Here is a 24,770-nt window from a genome sequence, read left to right on the forward strand (position 1 = left end):
GTGGAGTGTATTTCGGAATACAATCGTTATTGCCTTCTGCTTTACCTACTTCTTCTTCCGAACCAAAATCTACTCCCATTGTTTCTCCACATTCCTTTCATCCTCTGCCCCAACACGAACAGGTTAGACGTGCGGAATTCATGAATAACTCCTTTGTTCAACTTCTTCATCAACATCAGCTGGTGATGAATACTACCAACTGTTGGGTGTGTGGGTTAATGCCACATACCATGGATAGGGGAATTCCGTATTTGGTTCTTCCTTATAGTTCCCAGGGGTCAGCTCGAGCATTCCAAACTATGTTTCGTAGCGCACTAGATTCCTACCCCCATCGAGAGCCACGCACTGCAGATCATGGTCCCGGCCCGTACCACAAGCCTTTGGCAAGAGCGATTGCTGACTTAGATAGAGATATTTTTGACGCATCGCTCATCCCAGAGGAAGAGGTGCGAGCATACAAGGATCTGAGTGAGGCTGAGTATAGCATGTCAGTGGGTGATAGACAGCTCAAAAGCTCGTCTCCGATCTGGATCGTACCCCATCTTGGTAATTTCTGCCTGAAAGGCCTTGGCCGAAGCCCACGAGCTCAGCTTGGGAGGAGTTCTTGCACTGAAACGTATGTTTTACCAACGTCCTCTTCCCCTGTTCTTTTGACTGCCAAGGGTACATACTTTGTATGTTACGACTGCGCATATACATGGTTGCCCCGTGACTTTTCGGGCACCTGTTATATTGCGAATTTGTTGCCACCGACTTTCACAGTTGCCTCGGACTATCACAAGACTAGAGTTGTGAGAGGCGTTATTAGCGAAGAGGACACTGCCGGTCAAGAAGCAGGAGACTTCTTTAAGGGTTTCTTGCCGTTTTGGGGACCATGATCAATAGTAGGAACCTGAGACAGTTGACTCGAGTGGTGGAATCGACTGCTAATATAACTGCAAGTGCTCTTGGTAATCTGACAGCAGAGCTTCAGGCGGACAGGCTTATGACGTTGCAAAACCGTATGGTTTTAGACGTTGTTCTTGCAGATAGAGGTGGTGTATGTAAGGTGATCCATTCAAGTTGCTGCATTTTCATCCCTGATAATGCTCCAACTGTCTATCAAGCCATCTCGAAGTTGCATAAGATCTCCGACGTAGGTGATTGGATGCTACTAGGATGGTTTTGGGGCCTGATGTCGACGTGGGGTTGGAAGATTCTGATGATCATCGGGGTTGTTGTAGCATTTCTGTCCACGTGTTGTCTTTGTGTACAGTGTGGTCCTGCCTTATGTGGCCTCTGTGCTACGACGTGTATAAGACGGCCATCTGTTACCAAGGAAGCATTGATGGATAGAATGATGTTGCAGCAACATCTGAATGATCTGATGAATATCGAGATCGATTCTGATATCGACTAGTGCTTGCCTACATGAGGGCAAAAGGAGCGTCTGAGGTTCCGTGACAATTATAGTGGTGTTTTCGACTCGTTCGAATATGGACGAGTTTGGCATCTATGAACCGCAAATGACGAGTTTAGTGGGTGTACGCGTTTTCGCTACGCTGGTCTGAACCGTTCGTCTTATTCGTGGGTTTCTTCATCTGAACCCACGGGTTCCATTTTAGATACAGCAGCCATTTTATCTCTTGCCCTCAAGTAGCCAGCGAACGGACACTGTCCGCTTCGTGACCCTGGGATTCCCAAGCTCTTGCGGAAGACACGTGTTCCTTTGAGGGTGTCTTTATGATGAGGGGGATGACACTGCAAAGGCAGATGGCCCCGCTCGAGGCTCATCTTGCCGTGCCGGTCTATTGTTTCAGCCGTGCATTCATTAGGCACGTCTCCTTTGATCCTGCAATCGTGTTTCCAATATCACCCCCTACACTTTTTTCAATCTGTTGTCTGTCTTCCGTGCACCTGTTTCTGTCTCTTCCTTAAACTCGTTTACAGCCAGAATGGAATGTACTTGATGATGAGAAACGTACTTTTACAGTTGGGAACCGGCGATGCTACTGTAATTATGTTCCGGGACCCTGAATACATGAAAGCGACCCTTTTGAAGTTTACTGTGGGAACTGAGTTGTAACCTTTTGTTTGCCATGTTGTGCTATGACAGAAATATGTATAAAAGGAGCGATCCACAGTTGCAATTTGAAGCAGTCTCCTAGAACCTACATGCGTTGTACTTCTTGTGACTTCTGTGTTCCCTGCAGTGTCCCGTGTCTCTGTAATTTGTAGGCCGGAACAGGTAACCCACGAAGGTTTCAGGTGTTGTCCCCTGGCACCGCTGGGCCTTAGAATAGCCCAGTCCTTCACGCTTCCCATCCCTAAGCCCTGTATACAATAGAGTTGGGCACATGGGTCATTCTGTAACAGTGGCACTCGTAATAAGACAGAAGGGTTACCTGTCATGTTTGTGATGAAGTAACCGGTGAGCCAAATTCGAAATCAGGCCGTTTCTTCAGAGTACAGTAGTACATACACGGTCTATAATTTGGTGCTCCTTGTGTGTTAATTACTCTGTGGCAAATGCCAGACCGAATGTGGAATGGAAAAAATAGAGTGATCGTTAGGTTCTGTTCACACGAGCTATTGAGGTGAGGTACAATTAGGAATTGTTGGACCCTTTCTGCGGGATCAACCAAAATGTTTTGCCTTCCACAGCCTTCCTCTGCAGAAACAGTTTTGTTGGCTTTTAGGACTCTGTGCACTTTCCCCCTACTAAGCAGAGGTAAAGTAATTGTGCTCTCTCCTTTAAGCATGGTATAATTGGCCTACACCTAATTGGCACCCTCAATTTAATTGTAAATCACTAGTATATGGTACTCCCTGTACACAGGGCCTGTAAAGTAAAAGCACTCATTGTGCTGCCCACTGAAGTATCACTGTAAAACATGTGTTAGGCCTCCCACTGCAGCTTGTAGTGCACATTTACATTGCTATTTCGATTTTGAATAAACCTTTTACCAGTACTAAACCTTCCTTTATAATGCGTATAGTTACCCCTAAGAAAGGCTCTAAAGGCTCAAGCGCAGGGTTCATGGTATATACAACGCAGGACATGTGTGTTTCAGTTTTACATATCCTGCTAGTGAAAAACTCATAAAGTAGTTTTTCACTGTTCAAAGACCCATCTCTCTCATAGACTAACACTGAGTTACCTTTTTACGGTCAATAAAGTGCTAACTTCAGTTGGTGGCAAATAAAGATACGCTGTTTACATTCACATGAATTGTAATTTAAAATTCTCTTTAATGGTAAAGTTGCATTTTAAATGACACTTTTAGAAAGTCAGCATTTTTATGCACAAACCAACTGTGCCTTTCTGCCATTGTCCTGGATCACTTGCCTATGAATGGCCCTGCTGTTGTGGGTAGCGTATTGCTTTCAGAAAGTGGACAAACGAGGCCTAGGTTTGAGTGGGTGTCTTCCTAACAGGATGGCTGATGAGAAGCTGTACCCTCTCCTGATTACCTTTTAAAGGACACTGTTCACAGCACACAAAAAGGAACCTGACAACAGGCGTGCTCTTGCTTTTGTCCCCATAGACAGTTTGAAGCCCAGACCAAGGGAAGTAGAAGAACTGACCAGAACCAATTTTTGAGTAGTCAAGGAGTTCCCCCAGACATAGGCTGGCGCCATGTATAAATATTGAACCTCCAGAATAATTTTTCAAAACACTCCTGGACCTAAGGAAGATTCCGAAGAAGGACTGCCCTGCTGCCAGAAGGACTGCCCTGCGGCTAGAAGAACTGCCTTGCTTGCCTTGATCCCAAGCTACCTAGAGTGGCCCCACAAGTCAGTTGGCTGACCTCCTGTGTGAGACACAGGGACTCAGAAATCTTCCAGAGGCCTCCTTGCAACTACCCAGCACCAACTGGACCTGCCTGAGCCATGCTGCTGGCTTCTGCTAGAGTGAGTCCTGATCCCCAAAAGCTGCCCCCCAGGTACTGCATCCTTGGCTGGCATCAGCGAGAGCTCCTTCTAAAGAAAAAGGTGAAATTCCTGAAGTGAAAGACTCTGCTGCCTGTGACGACTGCCAATGCGAGCCTCCTCCAAAATCTGCTCTGTGCATCAACAGTGACTGTCCGCGGCGACTGGCAACGCGAAGCTGCAGCGGCGTCCTGATCTTTGCACTACAGCAACGTTGACCTTCGCACCGAGAGCCTCTTCCTCACGTCCTTCTCCAATGCGAATATAACTCTTCGCTGCGTATTTAAGAAGGTAACTTTTCAACAGGACTAAACTGGTCCCTGCATCCGGCCAGCACTCCAGTGCGGTCTGTCTGACCATGTGACTTCCCTGCGGTCCAGTCGACCAGATGACTGGGAGTGTTGCTTTCTGCTTCTTGGTGCTATTTTCACAAAAAGCTTTAAAAATCAATATCTTTGGTTCTTCTAAATGCATTTTTGGGAGTTCTGGTATCATTTACACTATTTTTTCTTAATTGGTTTGTTATTTTTCTTGCATGGTGTTTTCTCTTTATTACTGTCTGAGTGCTGCATAAATACTTCACACTCCGTTAATTGACTTTTGTGGTTCACCCCGACAAAGATTGTGATTGTTGCCTGAGTTAGCCTTCCACCTCTCACAACTAACAACCCAATTTCTTACAGGAACCGCTGAATATAATGCAGTGTCCTTTACTCTAGTAAGTGAAGTCACATCCAGTACTTAGAAGTAGAGCCTATTTACAGTTCTAGCAAAACTCCAAGGAGACAAATAAAGTTTTTTTTTTAATGTATTTATTTTCTTTTACTAGGAAAGCCTCACTCCCTGGCTATTCCCCAGAACATGATCACAATAATATAGAGAAGGCTAATTAACCAAAACATTACATCTGATTTAAAACATGAGATTTTAATTTTCTTGAAGGTTCTGTGATGAACAAGATCAAATTGTGGATACTACCAAGAAGTTACAATCTCTGTATGGTTGCCTTCCTCTTGGATGAGGCATAGTGAAGTTATATATGCGTGGTATGGTGTTTCAGTGTTGTTCTCATAACATTCTTGTGTTTTACTTTCTTTAGATCAAGTGCTATAACTAGTTTTGGAAAACTATGACATATATGTATAAGAAATCAGTACTTTGTTGTATTAAAGGGGCAGTATTGTTTGAACTTCGACCCCACGATCCTTTGGTTGATATTTAAAAAAACTCTAAAATAAGCTGCACAATTTTCAAGTACTGCCCCTTTTGCGGTAATGTTATATTTATAACAGAGCTCATATAATCAATCACCATTCATTGATTATTCCTTGATACTGTTTTAGGCCTGGGATGTGATAAGACGCGTCACGGAGTTACTCTACAGGAATGGAATGATCTCCTGGACCAAGATTTTGAAGCACAGTTAATATTCAGACATCTCCTCGGAGTCAGAGAATTAATGATGTAAGTAGACTGAGGCAGGTGAGAGCAGAGGCACATTTATGGTCTCGGCTAAAAATGTGGAACTGAACCAACAACTGTATTTATGAATCAGGGCACGCTTAAAACCAAAGGAAAACCAGAAAGAGTAGCAGCAGGCACATTTTTATAGGGCAAAGCATTATGATATTTAAGAACATTTAGGGATAAAGGACAAAAAGGTGATAAAACACAGGGAGGTGAAGAAACAACAAGTCGAATATGAAAAGCTGCCAATAGAGTTTGAGCCAGAGTAACCTTTAAAGATAGGTGGAGTGGAGCAAGAGCCTGGGCACCTTTAAAACGCTACTGAAGAAACACAATTTAAGACAGTCCTGGAAATGAAGGCAAATCAGAAGGAGGAGGAGATGGGTCAAATGCATGGGCAGCTCCTCCGTTGGAGTGGAGGGCGTTGCCCCACTTAAAATCCCCGCAAAACTCCATGAAAAACGAAATGGTAGTTTATTACTATTTTATTTTTCATCTCCGTCCCGAGCCAAGCACGCGTATGGGGGCAGAGTTGCTCCTGAGTGACAGCAGACGGGAGGTGGGTGAGCTGTCTATGCACTCATTTTTTAAGTGCCCATGAATGTATTTTTGGTCGGCCTATTTTAGACGGCCAGCCACACATGCACACTTTAAACATCTCAAGCCCAGCTGTCTTATGACAGTTGGTTTCGAGTCAGTGCAGGCCTTCAGGGTTCTGTGGAGCGCCAAGTGAGGCCGCTCCCTCCAATTTATGGCGCTGCTCTCACAGCATGAGAGCAGCGCAATGATTGGTCAAGGGAGTTCCAGGCTCCAGTTTCCAGTTCCTGTGGAGGTCCAGAGCGGAGGACATTGCGTCCTGCCGCTAAGTTTTTTATCTTTTTTTTGCGCGCCTGCCCGCCTTCCCTTTCCTTGTATTGCCAGCTGCTACTGGTCAAATAAGTAGATATTGACAGCGCTAAAAAGAAACAAATTGCAAAATTAAAGATTAGCTTTAGGGGTAAAGAAGAACAAGTGAGGAGACCAAGGAGCATAGAAGAACAATAATCAACTCATGACAAAACACATTGAGAACAGTAGAGTTAGTAGTTGAAAGTGTGGTATAATGTTATTTTATGGTGAGAGCAGTGGTAGAATTGTGAAATATTAATATTATATTGCGTCAAAGATTAACCCAAAATTAGGATCTATAAATGAAAGATGGAATGCAGTCGCCTGGAAAAAACCTCAAATGAAGTAGGCAGACATAGGAATTTGAATCAGGAAAAGACTTACTTCAGTTTCAGAAAATGTTAGCTATACTTTTCTGATATTCAAGACCTAGTCACGGTTACAAGTGGCTTTATGTTTGAAAAAGAGCAAGGCAATTTATGGTCAGGCGAGTAGATGTAGATGGCTTGTAGGGATAAAAATTACAGAACGTAACCACTGTATGTATCCTCAGGGTGTCAATGGAGAACATGTTGCACAGGCTAATATAGTTGAATCTGGGAGAGAGTGGGCAAGAAATATTTTGCTTTTGTTGACTTTTTCAAAACTAAGCAGTAGCTCTTTGTTGAAAGTAAAGTCACCAGCTACTGGTGTGTAATATCTTAGAGTTTCCCTTGGAGCAAAAAAAAAACAAAGAGCTATCCAAGGTGAAATAACAGCTACAAGAAATGCTAGACGCCGTGCACCTAGTTCAAGCGGACATCTGAACAGTCAAGTAGAAAACCTTTCGTAAGGACAGTACAGAAGCAGCTGTTAGTCCTGCATTCTCCTGTCCAGAGAAGGGATGTAGCATTCTCCTGCATGGGATAAGTAAGCATGCAGGAACGCGAGTAAAATGTAATAAAGTAATCAAATGAAAAGGGGTGGGTTGAATACCTTCTTGCGTAGGTGTAGAGTGGAGGACATTCCTGTTGGTTGCGGTGAAATTCTATGGCATACAAGGCTTCGAAGTGCCTGTCAATGTTTCCTAAGGCTCATGAATATTTTACCTAGATGCTACGCGATGAGGTACTAGCAACAAATAGGTGTGCTGAGCAAGCAAGTACTGTGGAATAATATAGAGGTACAATAATCCCACTTTGCTTAGATTGAGAATCTCACAATATAAACTGTTATTATTGTTGTGGAAAAATTAGTCAAGATCAAAGGAACTGGGCATGAATTAGCTCATGAATTACTTGCATCAAACACACCTTGGAGAAATTATCCAGATTTTGTGAATTCATACTAGGGCCTGGACTGTGGTAATTTTAAGGGCCTTATTTATGTATCCCTGCGTCACTTGGTAAACCCCTGCGCTTCATTATACCTGCGTCAGGTATAATATATGCAAGGTGGGCGTGCTTCTGCATCAAAGCCTCATAGAAGTGGCGCATTGAAATCTATAAGATTTCAGTGCACCACTACTAGGACGCCATTGCGTCAAAAGCTTACGCCTGCCTCATGGCAGGCGTAAGGGTGAATCAGGCCCTTTCACATGAGGCTTGCCCCATGTGAAAGGACACATTCCAGGATGTTTTTTCTTTTTGAAGAGTTGTATATAGCGCAAACTTGACCCGAACCGAACCGGGTATCAGAACGCTTTACATAGCACCACGCTGCTGTATCACAGTGATGCGATACTTCTCATGAGACACTTCTCATAAATTAGGTCCTAAGTGTGTTAACCCTTCCCAATGGCAATAATAGCAGTCAGTGGTAGGAACCCCTCAGATCAGCCACAGAGAAGGGAGCTACTTCAGGAAAAAATGTCCACCGTTTATATGACAACTCAAGATGCGGCTGGAATGCCAGAGGCAGTGCCTCCGCTGCCCCAGCCACATGGTAACAGGACCATCAGACTCTACATGATCCACGTAGCGTTATGGTTCTACCCAGGAAGGGGAGGGATTCTATTGCCCCAGGATTGGAACTTTCATAGATTCCCATGCTTTGTATCATTCCCCATCGTCAGCCTGGGAGCCTCGGTAAATAGAAAATACCATAGCAGTATGTACAAAAGAGAAAGTAAGGCCGAGGCCTCATCTCATTTTGTAGCCTATCTCCCTCTTTTTGTTAAAGAGACCAAAACTTTGCAACAACCAATTAGATTAGCCTCACCCCATAGAACCCTCAGGAGAGAGCCTCAGATTTTCTACCGCACGTTGTGCTAAGGGAGTCTCCACTGAGCTCTGCTCAGTTTTCTCTTCATTTGGATTTCTACACCCTTTTTTCTCTTCAGGATGTCTGAAAAGAAAGCTTTATTCAAAGCCTGTGCTACTTGCTCAAAGAAAAGACTTTATGTGGAAGATAGGCATAAAGATTGTATGTATTGCTTATACCCAGACCACAAAGCCACTGAGTGCAAGATCTACAGGACCTTATCAACTAAGACTGGGAAGGAAGACGTCTGACTTAGCTACAGAAAATGAAGTCTCGGAAAGAGGTTTTGTCCAGTGAAAGTGAGGATTCCTTCTCAGCAACATCTTCGAGGAGGTCTACAAAAAGGGGTAGGTCTTCCCCCTCTACACATGCTGACCTCCTGCTAAAGCCTCTCAAAAGACCTCTGAAAGGTCTAAAAGGCTTAGTCCCAAAAAATCTCCTCACCATTCAAAGGAGAAGGAGGGACTTCTTCCTGAGGTGCCATCTAGAAAAAAGTCAAGCTAAGACCTTTCTCTTGCTTCTTCTCCATCAGAAAAAGAGAAGATATTCAAAAAGCCTTCAAGTACACCTCAGGAAGCAAAAGGAGAGAAGAAGGTCCGTCCGTCGACGACGATCTCCTCAGGTACGTCGACGACGATGACAAAAACTCCATTGTCTTCAATTACGGCTCCGTCAAGAGTTTCGCCGGCGACCTCGTCGACGATGACTTTGTCGTCGATATCCTACCTTGGTTTCGCCGTCGAGGCTTACAATCTCGCCGTCGACGGTGATGTCGTCGACGATGGTATTGACGAGGACGACGTTGACGACTGCGGCGACAATGAACCTGACATCCACTTGTCGACGGTTCCGTCGACGATCAGCCCTCCGTCGACAGAGGCTCCACCGTTGAAGACAATGCTTTCTCTAGCGACGACGATCCCCTCGTCGACGACACCGTCGATGATCCAAAAAGTAAGGATTTCTATAAAGAAAAGACGGATTACTTCGAAGATGACATCACCCCGTAGGGTAACACCATTGCCTCCACCTTTTCTGCTGGAGGAGGAATATTCTGATGACAATGAAAGTCCATATGGGGATGCATATAGTCCTTCACAACTTCAGGTGAAGTATCAGGACTCGGATTCCGATGATTATTTCCTGGATCAACATCATCCAGAATCTCAACTCACTCCTCAGGTTATACATCAATAAACATCTGACCAAGGTATGGTGCCCATGCCGTCTTCATTAATAAATGACCTGCAGTTGATGTTATTAGATTATAAGAAGAGGTTCCTGTCTCAGCCCTCCGAAACCATTCAGCCTCCTCCGCCATCGCCTCAGCAAACTTCATCTACTCCTGTGGCATCAACCTCTCAGAGACAAGATGAACAGCCTGGGACAGAAGGGCATGATGTGATAACAGTGCCTGATGACGATGATGACTCTTCTGATGAGGACCAAGATAGGGAACATATTCAAAATCCTGACACTGAATGGGATGACTGTTATGCCTGATCCGGCATCACCATCTCCGGACTCTGTGGATTTGCCTCCAGGGGACATAGGGGGCTTCCATAATCTTTTGGAAAGTGCATCTAAACGATTTGGCCTTCCTGTTCCTGTCTTACAGTCAGACTGTTTCCTCTACGATTTCAAAGAGCCCTACAAGAAATCGATCCGTTCCATACCAATAGTGGAACATGTTTGGAATGAGGGCAAGAAAGTGATGCAGTCTCCAGCTACTGTAACTCCGGTTCTACCGCGGCTGGAGAAGAAATATAAGGCCCCGGATAATAGTCCTGCATGTCTTATTGGCCAACCTAAACCGGACTCGGTTAATTCCTAGGTGGCCCAAAGAAAATCAAGGAACCCGACGGCTCTTGGATAATGTAGGAAAGAGGTTCTCTTCGATGTCTAGCCTCCTGGCTAGGGCCTCGAACGGGGCAATATGATTGCCAAATGGGGTGCGATCTCTCTCCTTTCATTGATCAGCTTCCAGAGAGTGCCAAGACGGAAGCGAGAAAAATTCTAGAAGAAGGGGAGAGATCTTCATCGGAAATTATAGATTGAGCAATGGACATTGCTACAACGGCTTTTCCTGCCTTAGCGGGATCAGGAGCCTGAGGCGTCAAGGTTGGTTGAGATGTACCTGGTTTCGCCGAGAGGTACAGAATAACATTGTGGATTTGCCCTTTGATGGAGACATGCTGTTTGGCAAGCATGTAGATGACGCTTTACAGGACATTAAAAAGGACACCGAAACGGTAAAATCCTTGGGCACGCTTCAGTACCGAAAGGTGCCTTTCCGGGGTGCAAGAGGCAAAGGATTTTCTACATATAGGGGAGGCTATCAGCAACGATACTCCTCCTATTTGCAATCCTCTCAATCATTCAAGCTTCAGTACTCTCAGCAGCAAAATCAATCGCCGGCTTTCTCTCGACAATCTTCCAGAGGTAGACAAGGGCGTCAGGGGAGAGATACCTCTAAACGCCAATAGCAGCTTCCTGGCTCTGCCTACTGGTCCTTCACCTCTTGTTCCAACGATAGGGGGAAGGATTACGAATTTTCTCGATTGCTGGAAGATCATAACAACAGATCAGTGGGTCCTACAGATCGTTCAATTTGGCCATACATTAGAATTCCAAAGCCTACCACCTCCAAGAGCCCCTTGTGCCACGGAGTCAAAACATCTGCACCTTCTTCGTCTCAAAGTCTCTCATCTGCTCCCCAAGGGAGCGATAGAACCAGTGCCACTCTCACTATTCCAGATTTTTTCACATTCAGAAGACGGAAGAAAAGTGGCGCCCAATCTAAGCCCTGAGGGAGCTCAACACCTATCTCATAAAACTCTCCTTTTGAATGGTCTCCCTTCAAGACGTCTTGCTTTTTCTAAACCCGACTCTGGATCTCCAGGACGCATATTTTCATGTTCCGATCCAGCCAGCTCACAGGAAATTCTTAAGCTTCACAGTAGCCAAGAGCCACTTTCAGTTCAAGTCCTGCCCTTCGGGCACAGATCCGCTCCGCAGATTTTCACAAACCTATTGGCCCCGGTAGCGGCATTCTTAAGGAAACAATCGCTAGACGTTTTCCTTTACCTAGACGATTGGTTGATAAAGGCTGCATCTTCTCAGGCAACGTCAAAGGCAGTGGAAAATTGCATCCAACTTTTCAGATGCCTGGGTCTGCCTCTCAACAAGGTCAAGTCAGTCGTTGTTCCATCCAGGAGGGTCAAGTTCCTGGGCTCCATTCTGGATACAAAAAATTGCAAAGCTTTTCCTTCGGAAGAAATGCAGAAAAAGCTAATCTCCTCAGCAATCCGGTTACAAGGGAGAAGATCCCTATCAGTTCGTCTTTACAAGTCTTTTCTAGGATTTATATCATCTTGCATACCATTAGTTCCGCATTGCAGACTACGAATGCGCCCCTTGCAAGAACAACTGGACATGCAATGGCGCCAGGTGGAAGGCTCTTTTGAGGACAAGATAAAGGTCACTCCTCCCATACGGAGAGCAACAGGTTGGTGGGCTGTCAAGAAGAATATCTCGAAAGGTCTCTCTTTCAGAATGGTTCCATCCCCTCTGGTTCTAACCAGAGACGCCTCAATGGAAGGCTGGAGCGCAGTCTTGCAAGATCTCCAAGTGAGCAATCATTGGAAGGCAGAAGAGCGTTGTCTTCATATCAATCTCCTTTCCTCCAATTCCCCTAATTCCACGGCTTCTCAGGAAAATAAAGATGGAACCTTGCAGGATGATCTTAATAGCACCAGCGTGGCCTCGCCAATTCTGGTTCACAGAACTCCTCCTACTTTCCCAGGATCATCCGTATCACCTTTTTCCCATCCCATCTCCGTTGACAATGTCCAAGGGACAGGTGGTACACCCAGATCCGAGCTCTCTCCATTTGAAAACCTGGCTCCTGAGCACAGAGAATTCCACACTCTAGATATTCCTGAGGAATGTAGGGAGATTTTATCTCAAGCTTGCGCATCGAGTACGAATATGACTTACCATGCTAAATGGAACCGTTTCTGCCTGTGGTGTCATGGGGAGCACATCCATCCATTTTCTTCAGCTCCACATCAGATACTGCCCTACATTCTATCACTGGCTAAATCGGGCCTTTCTCATTCTTCCATCAAAGTTCATCTGGCGGCTATTTCAAAGTACAGAAGGTCAACTTCAGATCCATCTCTTTGGTCAGCTAGGGTTATCAAACAATTCCTGAAAGGTCTTTTCAGGGTTTTTCCACCAGTACCGCCGCCACCTCCGACCTGGAATCTTAATCTAGTTCTGGCTCATCTGATGAGACCTCCGTTCGAGCCAATTCAGAGAGCAGACTTGAAATTCTTGTCTTGGAAATTAGCTCTCCTTCTGGCTCTTACCTCAGCTAGGAGAGTAGGAGAATTGCAAGCTCTCTCCATTCTAGAACCTTTTCTACAGTTCAAGAAGGATTCTATGTTTTTAAGGACCAATCCAAAGTTTATCCAGAAGGTCCCTTCGGATTTCCATTTGAATGAACCAGTGGTTCTAAAATCATTTTTTCCTCTTCCTACGATGCTTACAGAACGATCTCTTCATTCCTTGGATGTCCAGAGATGTCTCAAATTTTATCTTGAAAGGACAAAGGATTTTAGAAAATCATCTCAACTTTTTGTGACTTTTAGTGCACCTCGGAAAGGACTTCCTCTCTCAAAGCAAGGGATTTCACGCTGGATTACAAGCGCAATTGATTACTGCCACAAGACGGTAGGAAAGCCACTGGAGAGACAGGTATGAGCTCACTCCACAAGATCAGTTTCATCTTCAGCAGCTCTTTTCGCTGGAGTCCCTATAAAAGACATTTGTAGGGCAGCCACATGGAGCAGTGCCCATACCTTCACAAAGCATTACTGCCTGGACTCTTTCATGTGGAGCAAAGCGGCAGTAGGACAAGCAGCACTGAGGAATCTTTTCCAATGAAAGGTGAACTTTCCCTTCTATCCCTCCTTCCTATGATTGCACATGCTGTATTGCATACGTTTTCTACATGTATTGTTACAAAGTATATATGCTTATAGGAGAATAATTATGCTGAAATGTTGTGATACGCTTGTAACAAAATGTGCATGGGTGATTTACTGCTAGCTACTCTGATACAAAGCATGGGAATCTATGAAAGTTCCAATACTGGGTCAAGAAAACAAGTTCCTTACCTGTAACTTTGGTTCCCCAGTATTGGTAACTTTCATAGACTCCCATGCGCCCACCCTCCTCCCCGGGGAAAGCTCAGCCTTCAGCAAAAGTGGTTACAGTTACACAGCGGCTGCGAAAATCTGAGGCTCTGAGGCTCTCTCCTGAGGGTTCTCTCCTGAGTGTTCTATGGGGTGAGGCTAATCTGATTGGTTGTTGCAAAGTTTTGGTCTCTTTTACAAAAAGAGGGAGATAGGCTGCAAAATGAGATGAGGCTTAGGCCTTACTTTCTCTTTTGTACATACTGCTATGGTATTTTCTATTTACAGAGGCTCCCAGGCTGACAACGGGGAATGATACAAAGCATGGGAATCTATGAAAGTTACCAATACTGGGGAACCAAAGTTAAAGGTAAGTAACTTGTTTTCTTGTGTGCTGTAATTAGGTACATACATACTGAGCCAATGTTTAACACAAAATGAAAACACATCACAACAATTTAATTTTTTTTGTTTTTTTTCATAAAGGGAAAAATACCTGGTCCTGCTGAAGGAGAACAGTGTGAAAACTCCTCCAGGTAAGCATGCCAAAGTTCATAGTGTTGCAAAACAGTATAATCGCACAGACCATTTTTAAGAATGGGACATTTAAGAAGGGTCTGTGTGTTTCAAAAGCAGTTTTGAAATGTGTCATGCATAATTCTGAATAAGACAGGAAATAATTGTTTAAAATTAATTTCACCTGAAGAGGGCCTATAGAGGGGCTAGAGAGTTATGTTTAAAAATCAAAGACACAATAGCATAACAATTTCAGGCATTACTAAATAAGGATTCTAGATGTAAAAGTAGCACGTAAATTACATAGACCCCACATATACACAGATCAGACCATGAATGCATCAGTCTAAATGAAAATGGTTCTTCAAGGGGCGTAGCTTGGACGGTGGTGGAGATGGCTGCTTAAATCCGTCTCTCGTCGCACAGGAGAGCGACTTCGCCTTATCCAGGAGTTCTAAGCACGCAAATCGACACAGATTTTAAGGCCCTCGGCACCGCTTACCTTACAACACACCCAGGGACCAGAATTGGGTGATTTGAATGCCGTGAGCAAGAGTTTTGGGCTTGTAAGTGGACGGCCGCAGCCTCACTACTAAACCCTAACAGGCGCCGACCATTGCAGACCTTAAGCCCTGATCTCCCGCTCTCCGAGCCTCGATTAGGCTTCAATCAGGTGCACTGCCAGCCACCAACTTACACCTAAGGTGAGCGTTGAACGCACATAAGCGGCCACTAAGAAGAAGAATGTTAAAGGACTCACCCGCCTCACTTCGCACTCTCCTGCCTGACCCTGTAATGGCAGAGGAGTGGCTGCAGCGCTGCAATCTCCCATTTCTACTGAACTTGTGGGAGTGATCCGGCCTTCATGCTCCATATATACCAGTGAGAGCCTTGTTGCCTCCTCTTCTGCCTGCACCCCAGCGCTGAGCCAGCTACTTACACCGCAAATAGACACCAGCCATCATCCTGCCGGACTCCAACATGGCGGCGACGGCGGGGGGAGAGAGCGTGAAAGTTAGATAAGAGTCGGAAACGGCAGGGGGATCTGGGACCTGGAGTCCTGTAGTCTCACGGTGACTGGAGGTGAACTGCTACTGTGCCAAAAACCTGCCATTATTGCCAAAGCCTGCGGATTGCTGATTTTTGTACCTGGCAGACCAGGTGCTATCCAGGTGCTATCCTACTCGCTAGAGCCTACGGCCACTGCTGCTTTCAACCGGTACCAAGGAGCTATATACCGGGAGCCACACCTTTATGATCCATCCCTTTATGATTTTATTTTATTTTTTTAAATATATTTTTATTGCAGAGTTATAAACCACAGGATACAATTAGTCAGCCAGTTCACTCGTGACATCCCCCCGTTCAGTAGTAAAACACAGATCGTACACAGCCATTCAGCCCGCATCCCGGAGGCCGGGCGGCATAATACTCCACTCAAGAGGAAAACATCACGGTGCACGTCCCATAGGGACCATGGTTGATATGTCGTTTTACGTATCTGCTTTTACCCCCCCCCACCCTCAACATTGCTCCCGTCAGCCATCCCAGTGGTAATCAGTGGTACCGCCCCTGTCGGGACCCGCCCCAGGTGCTGTATGTCTATCCTGCCTGGCCGCTCCCCCCAGCCATTCCTCATTCCATGCAGTACCCCACCAACCTATGAATTCCAAGGTGCCCTGGCGGGCTACCATCCATGTGGCTTCCGACCCACCCCAAACTCCCATTAACCAACCCCCCCAAAACCCCCCCCCCTGGCAACTGCTAAGGTGTATGCCTCGTCCCGACAAGTTGGATGGATCCATTACAGTGCGGGTTATGATACTGTTTGTGTTCGCCCCGCGGTGCCCACCGGCTTAAGTCTCACCGTCCTCATCTTCCACCATAGAATCACGCAAGGCCTGCACCACTAACTCCCATGCACGTGCCGCATCCAATGCCTTCTCATTCCCCATCCTGACGGCCTGCTTCATCCGGAGCACACTCTCGCCGTCAGACCACCGCAGCAATTCATTCTTCCATCTACGCAGTGAGGGTCCCCCCCTGGACTTCCAATGCCACGATATTTCCCTTTGCGCCAATATCAGGCCCAGATCAATGAATTTGCTTGTCACCTTGGTGTGTTTGGTGTGCGGGAACCAGAGCAGCAGGCATGCCGCCATATCGAATTCCACCTCCCTATCAGTCACTTCGTTCAGGAGGTCCCCTACCTCCGCCCAGTAGGCCTCCAAGTGCGAGCACCCCCAAAACAAATGGTCCATGTCCGCTCCCAGAGACGAACACCGTGGGCATCGGGCATCCGGTACCTGAAAGTACCGCTGTAATTTCTCAGGGGTTAAGTAGGCCCTATGAAGCACATAGAAATGTACTTGCTGAAAGCGCGCATTTCTCGTGCCCTTCCACGTGCGCCGCAGGATATGGCCCCACGCCGTGTCCGGTATGGGCCGGCCCACACTCTCCTCCCATTTAGACTTGAGCCCCTGGAGCGGTTCCAGTCCCTCGTTCAGCATCCTACTATGGAGGCACGTCACAGCTTTGAACGTACCTGCCGCCATTACCACGTACTGGCACGCCATAGTCGTTGTCGGTTCCATGAGTCCCCCTTTCCAATGCTTCTGTATGGCAGCCACCACCGCCGCGTGCAGGAGGAACCCCCCGTCGGGCAGCCCAAACTGGTCCCGGAGCGCTTCGAACGGTGCCAAAGCCCCGTCTATGTATAGGTCGCCTATTACCTGTAGTCCCGCCTCTTCCCAATCCAGCAATGGGGACCAATCTCCCCCGTGCGGCAAGGCCGTCAGCATGCCGATCAGGATCTCCGGGGCATAAGGCCGCGAGGCCTTCGCTCTCCGAAGGCTCCTCTGCCAGCACAGCCGGAGTGTCCGTTCCTCCATAGTGAGGCCCCGCAACTCAAGCCTCTGTTGCATGATAATATAGGACAGTACGTGGCGTTGTATCCCCCGATCCCGGTCCTCCTCTGGACCCCGAAACACCCTAGCCACGTTCTGCGTAAGGACCTGCAACTGCGCCGCTAGATAGTACAGCTCGAAATCGGGCACAGCCATGCCCCCTTCTATCTTGGGGCGAAGTAGCGTGCTCAGGGCCACTCTTCGGCGGCCATGCCCCCATAGGAAGCCAATAATCATTGACCTCAGGTCTCTGAAGACCCCCTGAGGAATCCAGACAGGCAGCGTCCGGAAATAGTAGAGGAAGCGGGGGAGCGCCACCATTTTTAGAAGTGCGATCCTACCCAGCACCGTCAGCGGGAGGGTCGACCAGAAGGACAAGCTGCCCGGACACATCGACCAATGTTGCCCTCCAATAGGTCCGCAGTCGCGTGGTAGATGCGGACTCCCAGATAGGTGAAACAAGATGGCTCCCAGACCACGCCTAAATCGCCGCCGGGGTCGGGCGATCCCGCTCTCAGTGGAAACACACAGGTCTTCGCCCAATTGACCGTAAGGCCCGATAGCCGGCCAAACACCGACAACAGGTCCATCGCCCCGTCCAGTGCCCGCGCCGTGTCAGCGAGGTACAGGAGCAGGTCATCCGCATATAGCGATATATAGTGCCACTGCCCGCCGCTGGCTATCCCCGCGTACCTGTCACCCGACCTCGCATGGGCCGCCAAAGGTTCCATCGCCAGAGCAAACAATAGGGGGGACAGGGAACATCCCTGTCGTGTGCCCCTGCCCACCGGGTACGCCGCAGACACCAGACCGCCCAAACGCACCCTCGCCGTTGTCGAGGTATATAAGACCCTCGTCCACCTGCGGAACCCCTCGCCCATGCCAAACCTCTCCAACACTCCATCCAGGAAAGGCCACTCTAAACTATCAAAGGCCTTCTCAATGTCCACGGACAGGGCCGCCGGAGCTCCCTCCCCGTCCAAGATGGCGTCCATTATTCCCACTAGGCGGCGAATATTCAGCGCCGTGCTCCTCGTGGATATAAACCCGGCCTGGTCCCTATGTACCAAACCCGTCATGTGTGGGGCCTGCCTGGTGGCTAGAATTCGGCTCAGAATCTTGTAATCCACTGTCAACATGGATAGCCGGCGATAGGACCTTACATCCGTTGCATCCCGGCCAGGCTTTAGGAGCGGCACAATCAAGGCCTCTCGCATGGACCCAGGCAATTCCCCAGCCTCAAAAGCTTCCGTATACACCACCAGAAGCCTGGGAGCCAAGCTGTCCACATACTGTTGGTAAAATTCAATCGGCAGTCCGTCCACCCCAGGCGTTTTGTTACGGGCCATATGTTTGATGGCCACCCGTATTTCTGCAAGCGTGATCGGGCCGCCCAGCTCCCTCGCGTCTTCCTCGTCCAGGACCGGAAGCTGCCTCTCCCCTAGGTATTCCGCAATGTCCTGAACCCCCACCCCCAGCTGACTCTGGTACAATTCCTCATAGTACCCCCTAAAACATTCCAATACCGCTGCCTGGGAGTACACCATCTCCCCCCGCGCATTACTAATGCTGAGGACCGGGCAGCCCCTAAGTTCCGGGTTAGCTAGTCTGGCCAAGAGGGTGCCCACCTTGTCCCTTTCCGCATGTGCTCTGATGATATACTGCCTGTAGTCGTAGCACCGTAAACGTTCTGTCTCGGCGGCAACCACTTCCTTTGCTTCCAATAACTGGGTCTGCAAATCCGGCCTAGCCGGCCTGCGGCGCTCCAGGTCCCTCAAAGTCTCTTCCGCTTTCATGAGTGCATTCAACACAGTCGTTCGAGCATTCGAAAACCTACCCAAACACACCCCTCTCACCACCACTTTCATTGCATCCCATTCAGTGGACCTACTCGTGGCCGTGCCCTCATTCACGCCGAAATAGCTATCAATGCCTTGCTGGACCGCATCGCTGAACACACAATCCTCAAGCGTCTCCGGCCGAAGCCGCCATGTTGGTATCGCTGAGCGCTCCCGCTGCCACTGAATATGCACCAATAGGGGGTTATGGTCTGAGATGGTCCTAGCCAGGTACTCCGTATGAGAGATCAATGGGGCTAGGGACCCACCGCAGAGCACCGAATCGATCCTGACATGCAGATCATGGAGAGCAGAATAAAAGGAGTAATCCCTGGCGTCCCTGTGCCGCTCCCGCCAGACATCCAACAACCCCCATCTATCCTGCCAGTCCTTCCTGTGCGCGGCCAACCTGCGCACCGGGGAGTCCACCAGGGGGTGATGGGACCTATCCAGAGCCACATCCGTGATCGAGTTCCCCCCTAACACTATCGGGCCCGCCAGGAAAGAGGCCAAGGACCCCGAGAGGCCATCAAAATACCGAGCTTGATCAGTGTTCGGTGCATACACACAACAGAGAACCACATCCCTTCCATATAACCTCCCCTCCACCGCCACAAACCGGCCATCTGGATCCACCATTTGATTCAACACTTGAAAGGGTATCCCCGCCCTCACCCAGATCAACACCCCCCTGGCATACGCCGAGTAAGTGGTGCCAAACACCTGGCCCCACCATCTTTTCTGCAAAGCAGTGCACTCTTTTTTGGTGAGATGAGTCTCTTGTAGCATAGCAATCTGAACCCCCCTACGCACTAGGTATGCATGAACTTTGTGGCGTTTTATCATAGTTCGCAGCCCCCGGACATTCCACGTCAGGCATTTCAAATTAGGTAATGTCCCCATTCCAACTTCGAGCAGTCCGATTCAAATAACGTAGGTTCATAGCCCCCCCAATGCAGTTGCCCCCCCGAACACACCCAGAACAGAAAAACTCCCCAAACCCCACTCCCCAGGACAGAGCACACGAACCCAATGTCAGCCCCCATCCAAACCTTGATCCAACCTCCCACACTCCTACCCTGTGGTCTCCACCACAGTCGGCCTTAAGGGCCCAAAGGGGGTGAGTCACCGCCGACCCCAGCTAGCAGAGCCCGTGCCCCGCGTCTTCATCCCCTACCAAGCACTCAGCCCCCCCACCCGGCAACCCGCCCTCCACCAACAGGATACCACCCTACCATGAAGTCTCAATCAAGTCCCAAGGCAGTCTCATCCGCAAAATATGCCATCCGATGTCTGTGGGGTCACTATCGGCCCCTTCGAGCTTTCCGCCTCTGAGAGTTCTCCTCCCGTTCTGCTGCCTTCCCCGCCTGAGTCCGATTCTGCCAGTTCACTGGTCTGTTGCGACCCCGTAATGGCCGCCGTCACTGCGAGTGCATCCCTCTTCTCCGCCGCCATTTGAGCCTCCCGTTTCTCCCGCTGGCGCCTGTTGCGGGACCTGATGCGCTGCGATTGCCTCACCCGGGGCGGCTTAGGTTGATCTCGCCTACTTTTATGCGATCTGTCTGTCCCCGCTCTATACAACTCCAGCCATTGCCAAACTTCATCCGGAGTCTGAAAAAAGTGCGTAGTGCCATCCATTATGATCCGCAGCTTGGCCGGGTAGAGCAAGGAGTACTGGATGCCTTCCTCCCTGAGCTCCTTCTTCACCGCTAGGAACGATGCCCTATTCTTCTGGACCACTTGGGTGTAATCCGGGAATATCGTGACCTTACTGTTCTCCACCTCATATGGGCCCGACATCCTGGCCCGCTGGATGAGGAGATCCCGGTCCTTGTAGTGGAGGAGCCGCACCACCATCGGTCGTGGGGGGCGGCCAAGCCCCGGCGGGCGAGCAGGTACCCGGTGAGCTCGCTCCAGAGTGAAAAAAGGAGTAAGCCCCTCCGGCGCTACCACAGTACGGAACCAGTTCTCCATATAGGCCACCGCATCCTCCCCTTCAATCCTTTCCGGCAGGCCTACGACCCGCACGTTGTTCCGTCTATTGCGGCCTTCGGCATCCTCCGCCCGTCTCTCCAGCGAGTCCAACCGGGCCAATATATCCGTGATCCTGTGTTCCGCGGTCACCACCGATGGCTTCAGGTCCAGCAACAGTTGGTCATGGTCCTTGACCCTGTCCGCTAGCTTCGCGTGGTCCGCTCGTAGCAGCCCCAGGCCCGTGGCCACTTGGGCAATGTCCTGGTGCAGCGCCTCCTTAGTTGAGGTGATCGCTTCAAGTATGGCATCCAAACGCCGGTTCAGCCGCTGTTCCTGGCCCAGCTCCGGGGAGGGAATCTCGCCCAGCCGGGTTGATGTCGCCGGGTCCCCCTCAGCACGCTCCTCGGCCATCGACCCTCCGATCGCAGCCATTCCAGGGTGCTGCGTCACAGGCCCAGGAGCCCGTTTGGCGTCCGCTCTCTTAGTTCAGTGCCAGCCCCCTGGCACCGGGCAGTGTTCAATGTCGCCACCGATGCCCTCGGGAGCAATGACCCGCTTGACGAACTCCGTTCAGCCGACCCCCTCGGTAGCCTGAGGGGGGAAGGATGGGTCCCGGGACGGCGGCCAGCGAGGGTCCCCAAGATCCGGGCGAGGCAGGCCAGCGTCCCCTGGTCTCTGGACACAGCACCGCTGATCCCAGTGCTTCGAACAGCCGAGTGCAGGATCTCTTGCCACTCGTAAAATAATACTAGGCAAGCAGCCTACCACGCGGACGGATACTTACTTTCTAGTGCCTACGGAGTAACCTCGCGTCACCTGGTTTCTTCTTGTCTCCCCCTGTGCCTGACGACCCTACAAAGATGGCGGAGAGAGACAACAAAAACAACAAGAAAGTAAGACCGAGACCAACATTGTCTGAATCGCCTATCAAAGCTAAATCAGACCTAACAAGTACATTGGACATGATTCTCCAGAAATTGGATCACCCTTGACAACTACTTTAGTGTCCACAAACCCCCATGAGTCACCCTCACTCGCCCTCGACCCAGCCCCCCCTCCCCTCTCATCTACATTTTACATCGGCCTGTGCTTCCCTACCTACATAGCTGGATACAAGTCAGCACAACTTAGAAATGTCATCAACCTGCGGACCAACCTAGTGATACTACTGCTCATACTGTGACGTGTTGTATTGTCTTGTCTGTGATTCCCTCAGTTATTTATTACTTTGTGTTATGTTTCTGTTAGGTTATTGATGATTGATTGATTGATTATTGGTACTTTTTATCTTTTATTCCATTGTCCATGCTATAGCCAGCATCTTAAATACATGTATTACAACCAATCAGTCGTTACCTGTATGTACCACTTATGTACGCTTGTCAACGTTCGCCTTTGTTTTCTTTCTTTTTGAAACTGCCAATAAAAACTTTTGAAATAAAAAAAAAATGGTTCTTCAAAAAATCCCAAATCTTATCGTGCTTGTGAGAGCATCCAAGAGACTAACATACATTTTTGGGAGCAGCGTACATCTGTGCATGCCCCTCACCCACTCTCTCAGAGGTGGAAAGTGTGAGGCTCTCCTGTGTTGCATGGTGTCCCAAGTACAGCCAGTGGCAGCTCTTTCCTAAGGCGGAGGAGCATTGCCCCACAGCGCTACAGCAGGGAAGGAAAGGAAAAATAAAATCATAATAACGTGATGTTATTATCATTTTATTTGCTGCGGCAGAATGAGGGCAGGGTGGGGCTGCTTTGCGAATAGAGCAGGTCAGGGGAGGAGTGGTGGGCACAACGATGTGCACATGACGCTTTGGCGGGCTATCTCGAACGGGCCTAACAGTCATGCGCATTTAGCATGTTCTTCGCCCAGGCTGCATTACTGGGTTGAGAACATTCCCAGGCCCCCCAGACCAATCACAACTCTTCATTGCAGTGTTGTAATTGGCTTAGGGGAGTCAATCACAACGCTGCATTTCAGTGTTTTGATTGGCTCTGGGGAGCCTGGCTGCTTCCTTTTTGGCTGACGGAGGAGAGACGACGTGGGACAGAACAGCAAGGAGTTAAGTGTATTTTTCTTTTGTAACACTCCCTAACCGCCTCGCCGTCGTCGCACCCCAGATCGGTGCTGGCCGCCATGGAGTATAGCTTGTGTCGAAATTGGCATCAGTATCTTCAGATATCTGTTAGAAGCATACTTTCAGGTCACCTGAAACTGGCCAACCAACAAGCCTTCCCAGAGACTTCCAGGCTTTCTTGCCGAATTCTTGGATGAACGGGCAAACCGGAATTTGCTGGACGGAAATGTGTTTGTGTTCAAGTATATACATCGCAAAACAAGAGAAAGTTGCCCCAGTATTGGAACTTTCATAGATTCCCATGCTTTGTATCATTCCCCAGTCGTCGGAATGAGATCCTCTTTAAATAAAAAATACCATAGCAGTAAGTACAAAAGAGAAAACTTGGGCAAGGCCTCATCTCATTTTGTAGCTTGTCCACCTCTTTTTGTAAAAGGGACCAAGAATTCTGTAACAACCAATCAGAACAGCCTCACCCCTTAGAACCCTCCTGAGAGAGCCTCAGATTTTTCTACCGCACGTTGTGCTAGGGAGTCTCCACTGAGCTCTGCTCAGTTTTTTCTCTTCAACTTGGATTCTTTTACATTTTCTTCAAATTTACAATGTCTGACAAGGAGAAGAAGGCATTATTTAGAGCTTGTGCTACATGTTCTAAAAAGAGATTTTGTGGAGGACAAGCATGATGACTGTATCTACTGCTTGTACCCGGACCACAAGGCCACAGATTGTAAGATCTGTAGGACTTTATCGACAAAGATCTTGAGATACAGCGAGGGCCGCCTGTTAACTTGGCTGCAGAAGATGAAATCACATAAGGAAGTAATTTCATCTGACGATGAGGACTCTTCATCAGCTGGGTCCTCCAGAAGATCCAGAAAGAGGGGTAGGTCATCCCCTACTACTTCTACCGAACCACCTGTCAAAGCCTTACAAAAGACCTCTGATAGGCCTGAAAGGGCTAGTCCCGTTAAATCTCCTCACCGAGGTGAAAAGGAGAGGCTGGGACAGGCTGCGGAGACTGACACAGCCAAGAAAGTGAAAAAGGATGTTTCTGTTACTTCTCCACCATCTCATAAGGAGAAGGAAGGCAAGAAACCTTCTACTGTCCCTCTGGAAGGAAAGCCTGACCAGAAACAACGTCCGTCAACGACTAAATCAGCAGGTACGTCGACGACAGCTTCAAAGAAAGACCCGAGTTCTCGTATAGCTCCGTCAACGGTGGCTTCGTCGACGTTTAAAGTGCCTGTTTCCTGCTCGTTGACGATGGTATCTACATTCTCGACGTCAACGATTATGACAGCGAAGGTAGTGTCAACGGCTGCGACGACGACGAGGACGACGTCGACGACGATGACGTCGACGACTGCAGATTTAATGGTGATGATGACGACACCATCACGTCACGAGATCCATTCCTCCGTCGACTGTTCCGTCGACGGTTCTATCGATGACGATTACGCAGACGAGTCCGTCGACGACGAGCCCGTCGACGAGGTAGTCGACGATCCAAAAACTCTGCATTTCCATACGAAGGCAACAAATAACCCCTGAGATGACCTCTCCTAGACGGGTAACACCTTTGCCTCCCACTCTGTTATTCGATGAGGAGTCTGACGACGAGGGTGATGATGGTCCTTATGGGGATGCCTAGAGCCCATCGGACTTACAAGTAAAGTGTCAGGATACAGATTTTGAGGAATATTACGATACAGGGCGCCAATATGTCCAACAAGACAGCCACCAAAGAACTTA

The 24,770-nt window shown here is 48.5% G+C and overlaps 1 protein-coding gene across 1 annotated transcript in view; it reads left to right on the top strand.

Annotated features, from left to right (window-relative positions):
• The window catches only part of LOC147729873 (ras GTPase-activating protein 4-like), a 625,955-nt gene that overhangs the window by 581,876 nt on the left and 19,309 nt on the right, over nucleotides 1-24,770 (top strand). The window contains exons 19-20 of the mRNA XM_086954787.1: nucleotides 5,256-5,376; nucleotides 14,196-14,245. Of these exons, the coding sequence (XP_086810913.1) occupies nucleotides 5,256-5,376; nucleotides 14,196-14,245 (171 nt within the window). The remainder of the gene's footprint in view (nucleotides 1-5,255; nucleotides 5,377-14,195; nucleotides 14,246-24,770) is intronic.

The sequence above is a fragment of the Lissotriton vulgaris genome, chromosome 2_1 (genome assembly GCF_964263255.1).
Source record: "Lissotriton vulgaris chromosome 2_1, aLisVul1.2, whole genome shotgun sequence".
In the NCBI taxonomy this organism is placed as follows: Eukaryota; Metazoa; Chordata; class Amphibia; order Caudata; family Salamandridae; genus Lissotriton; species Lissotriton vulgaris.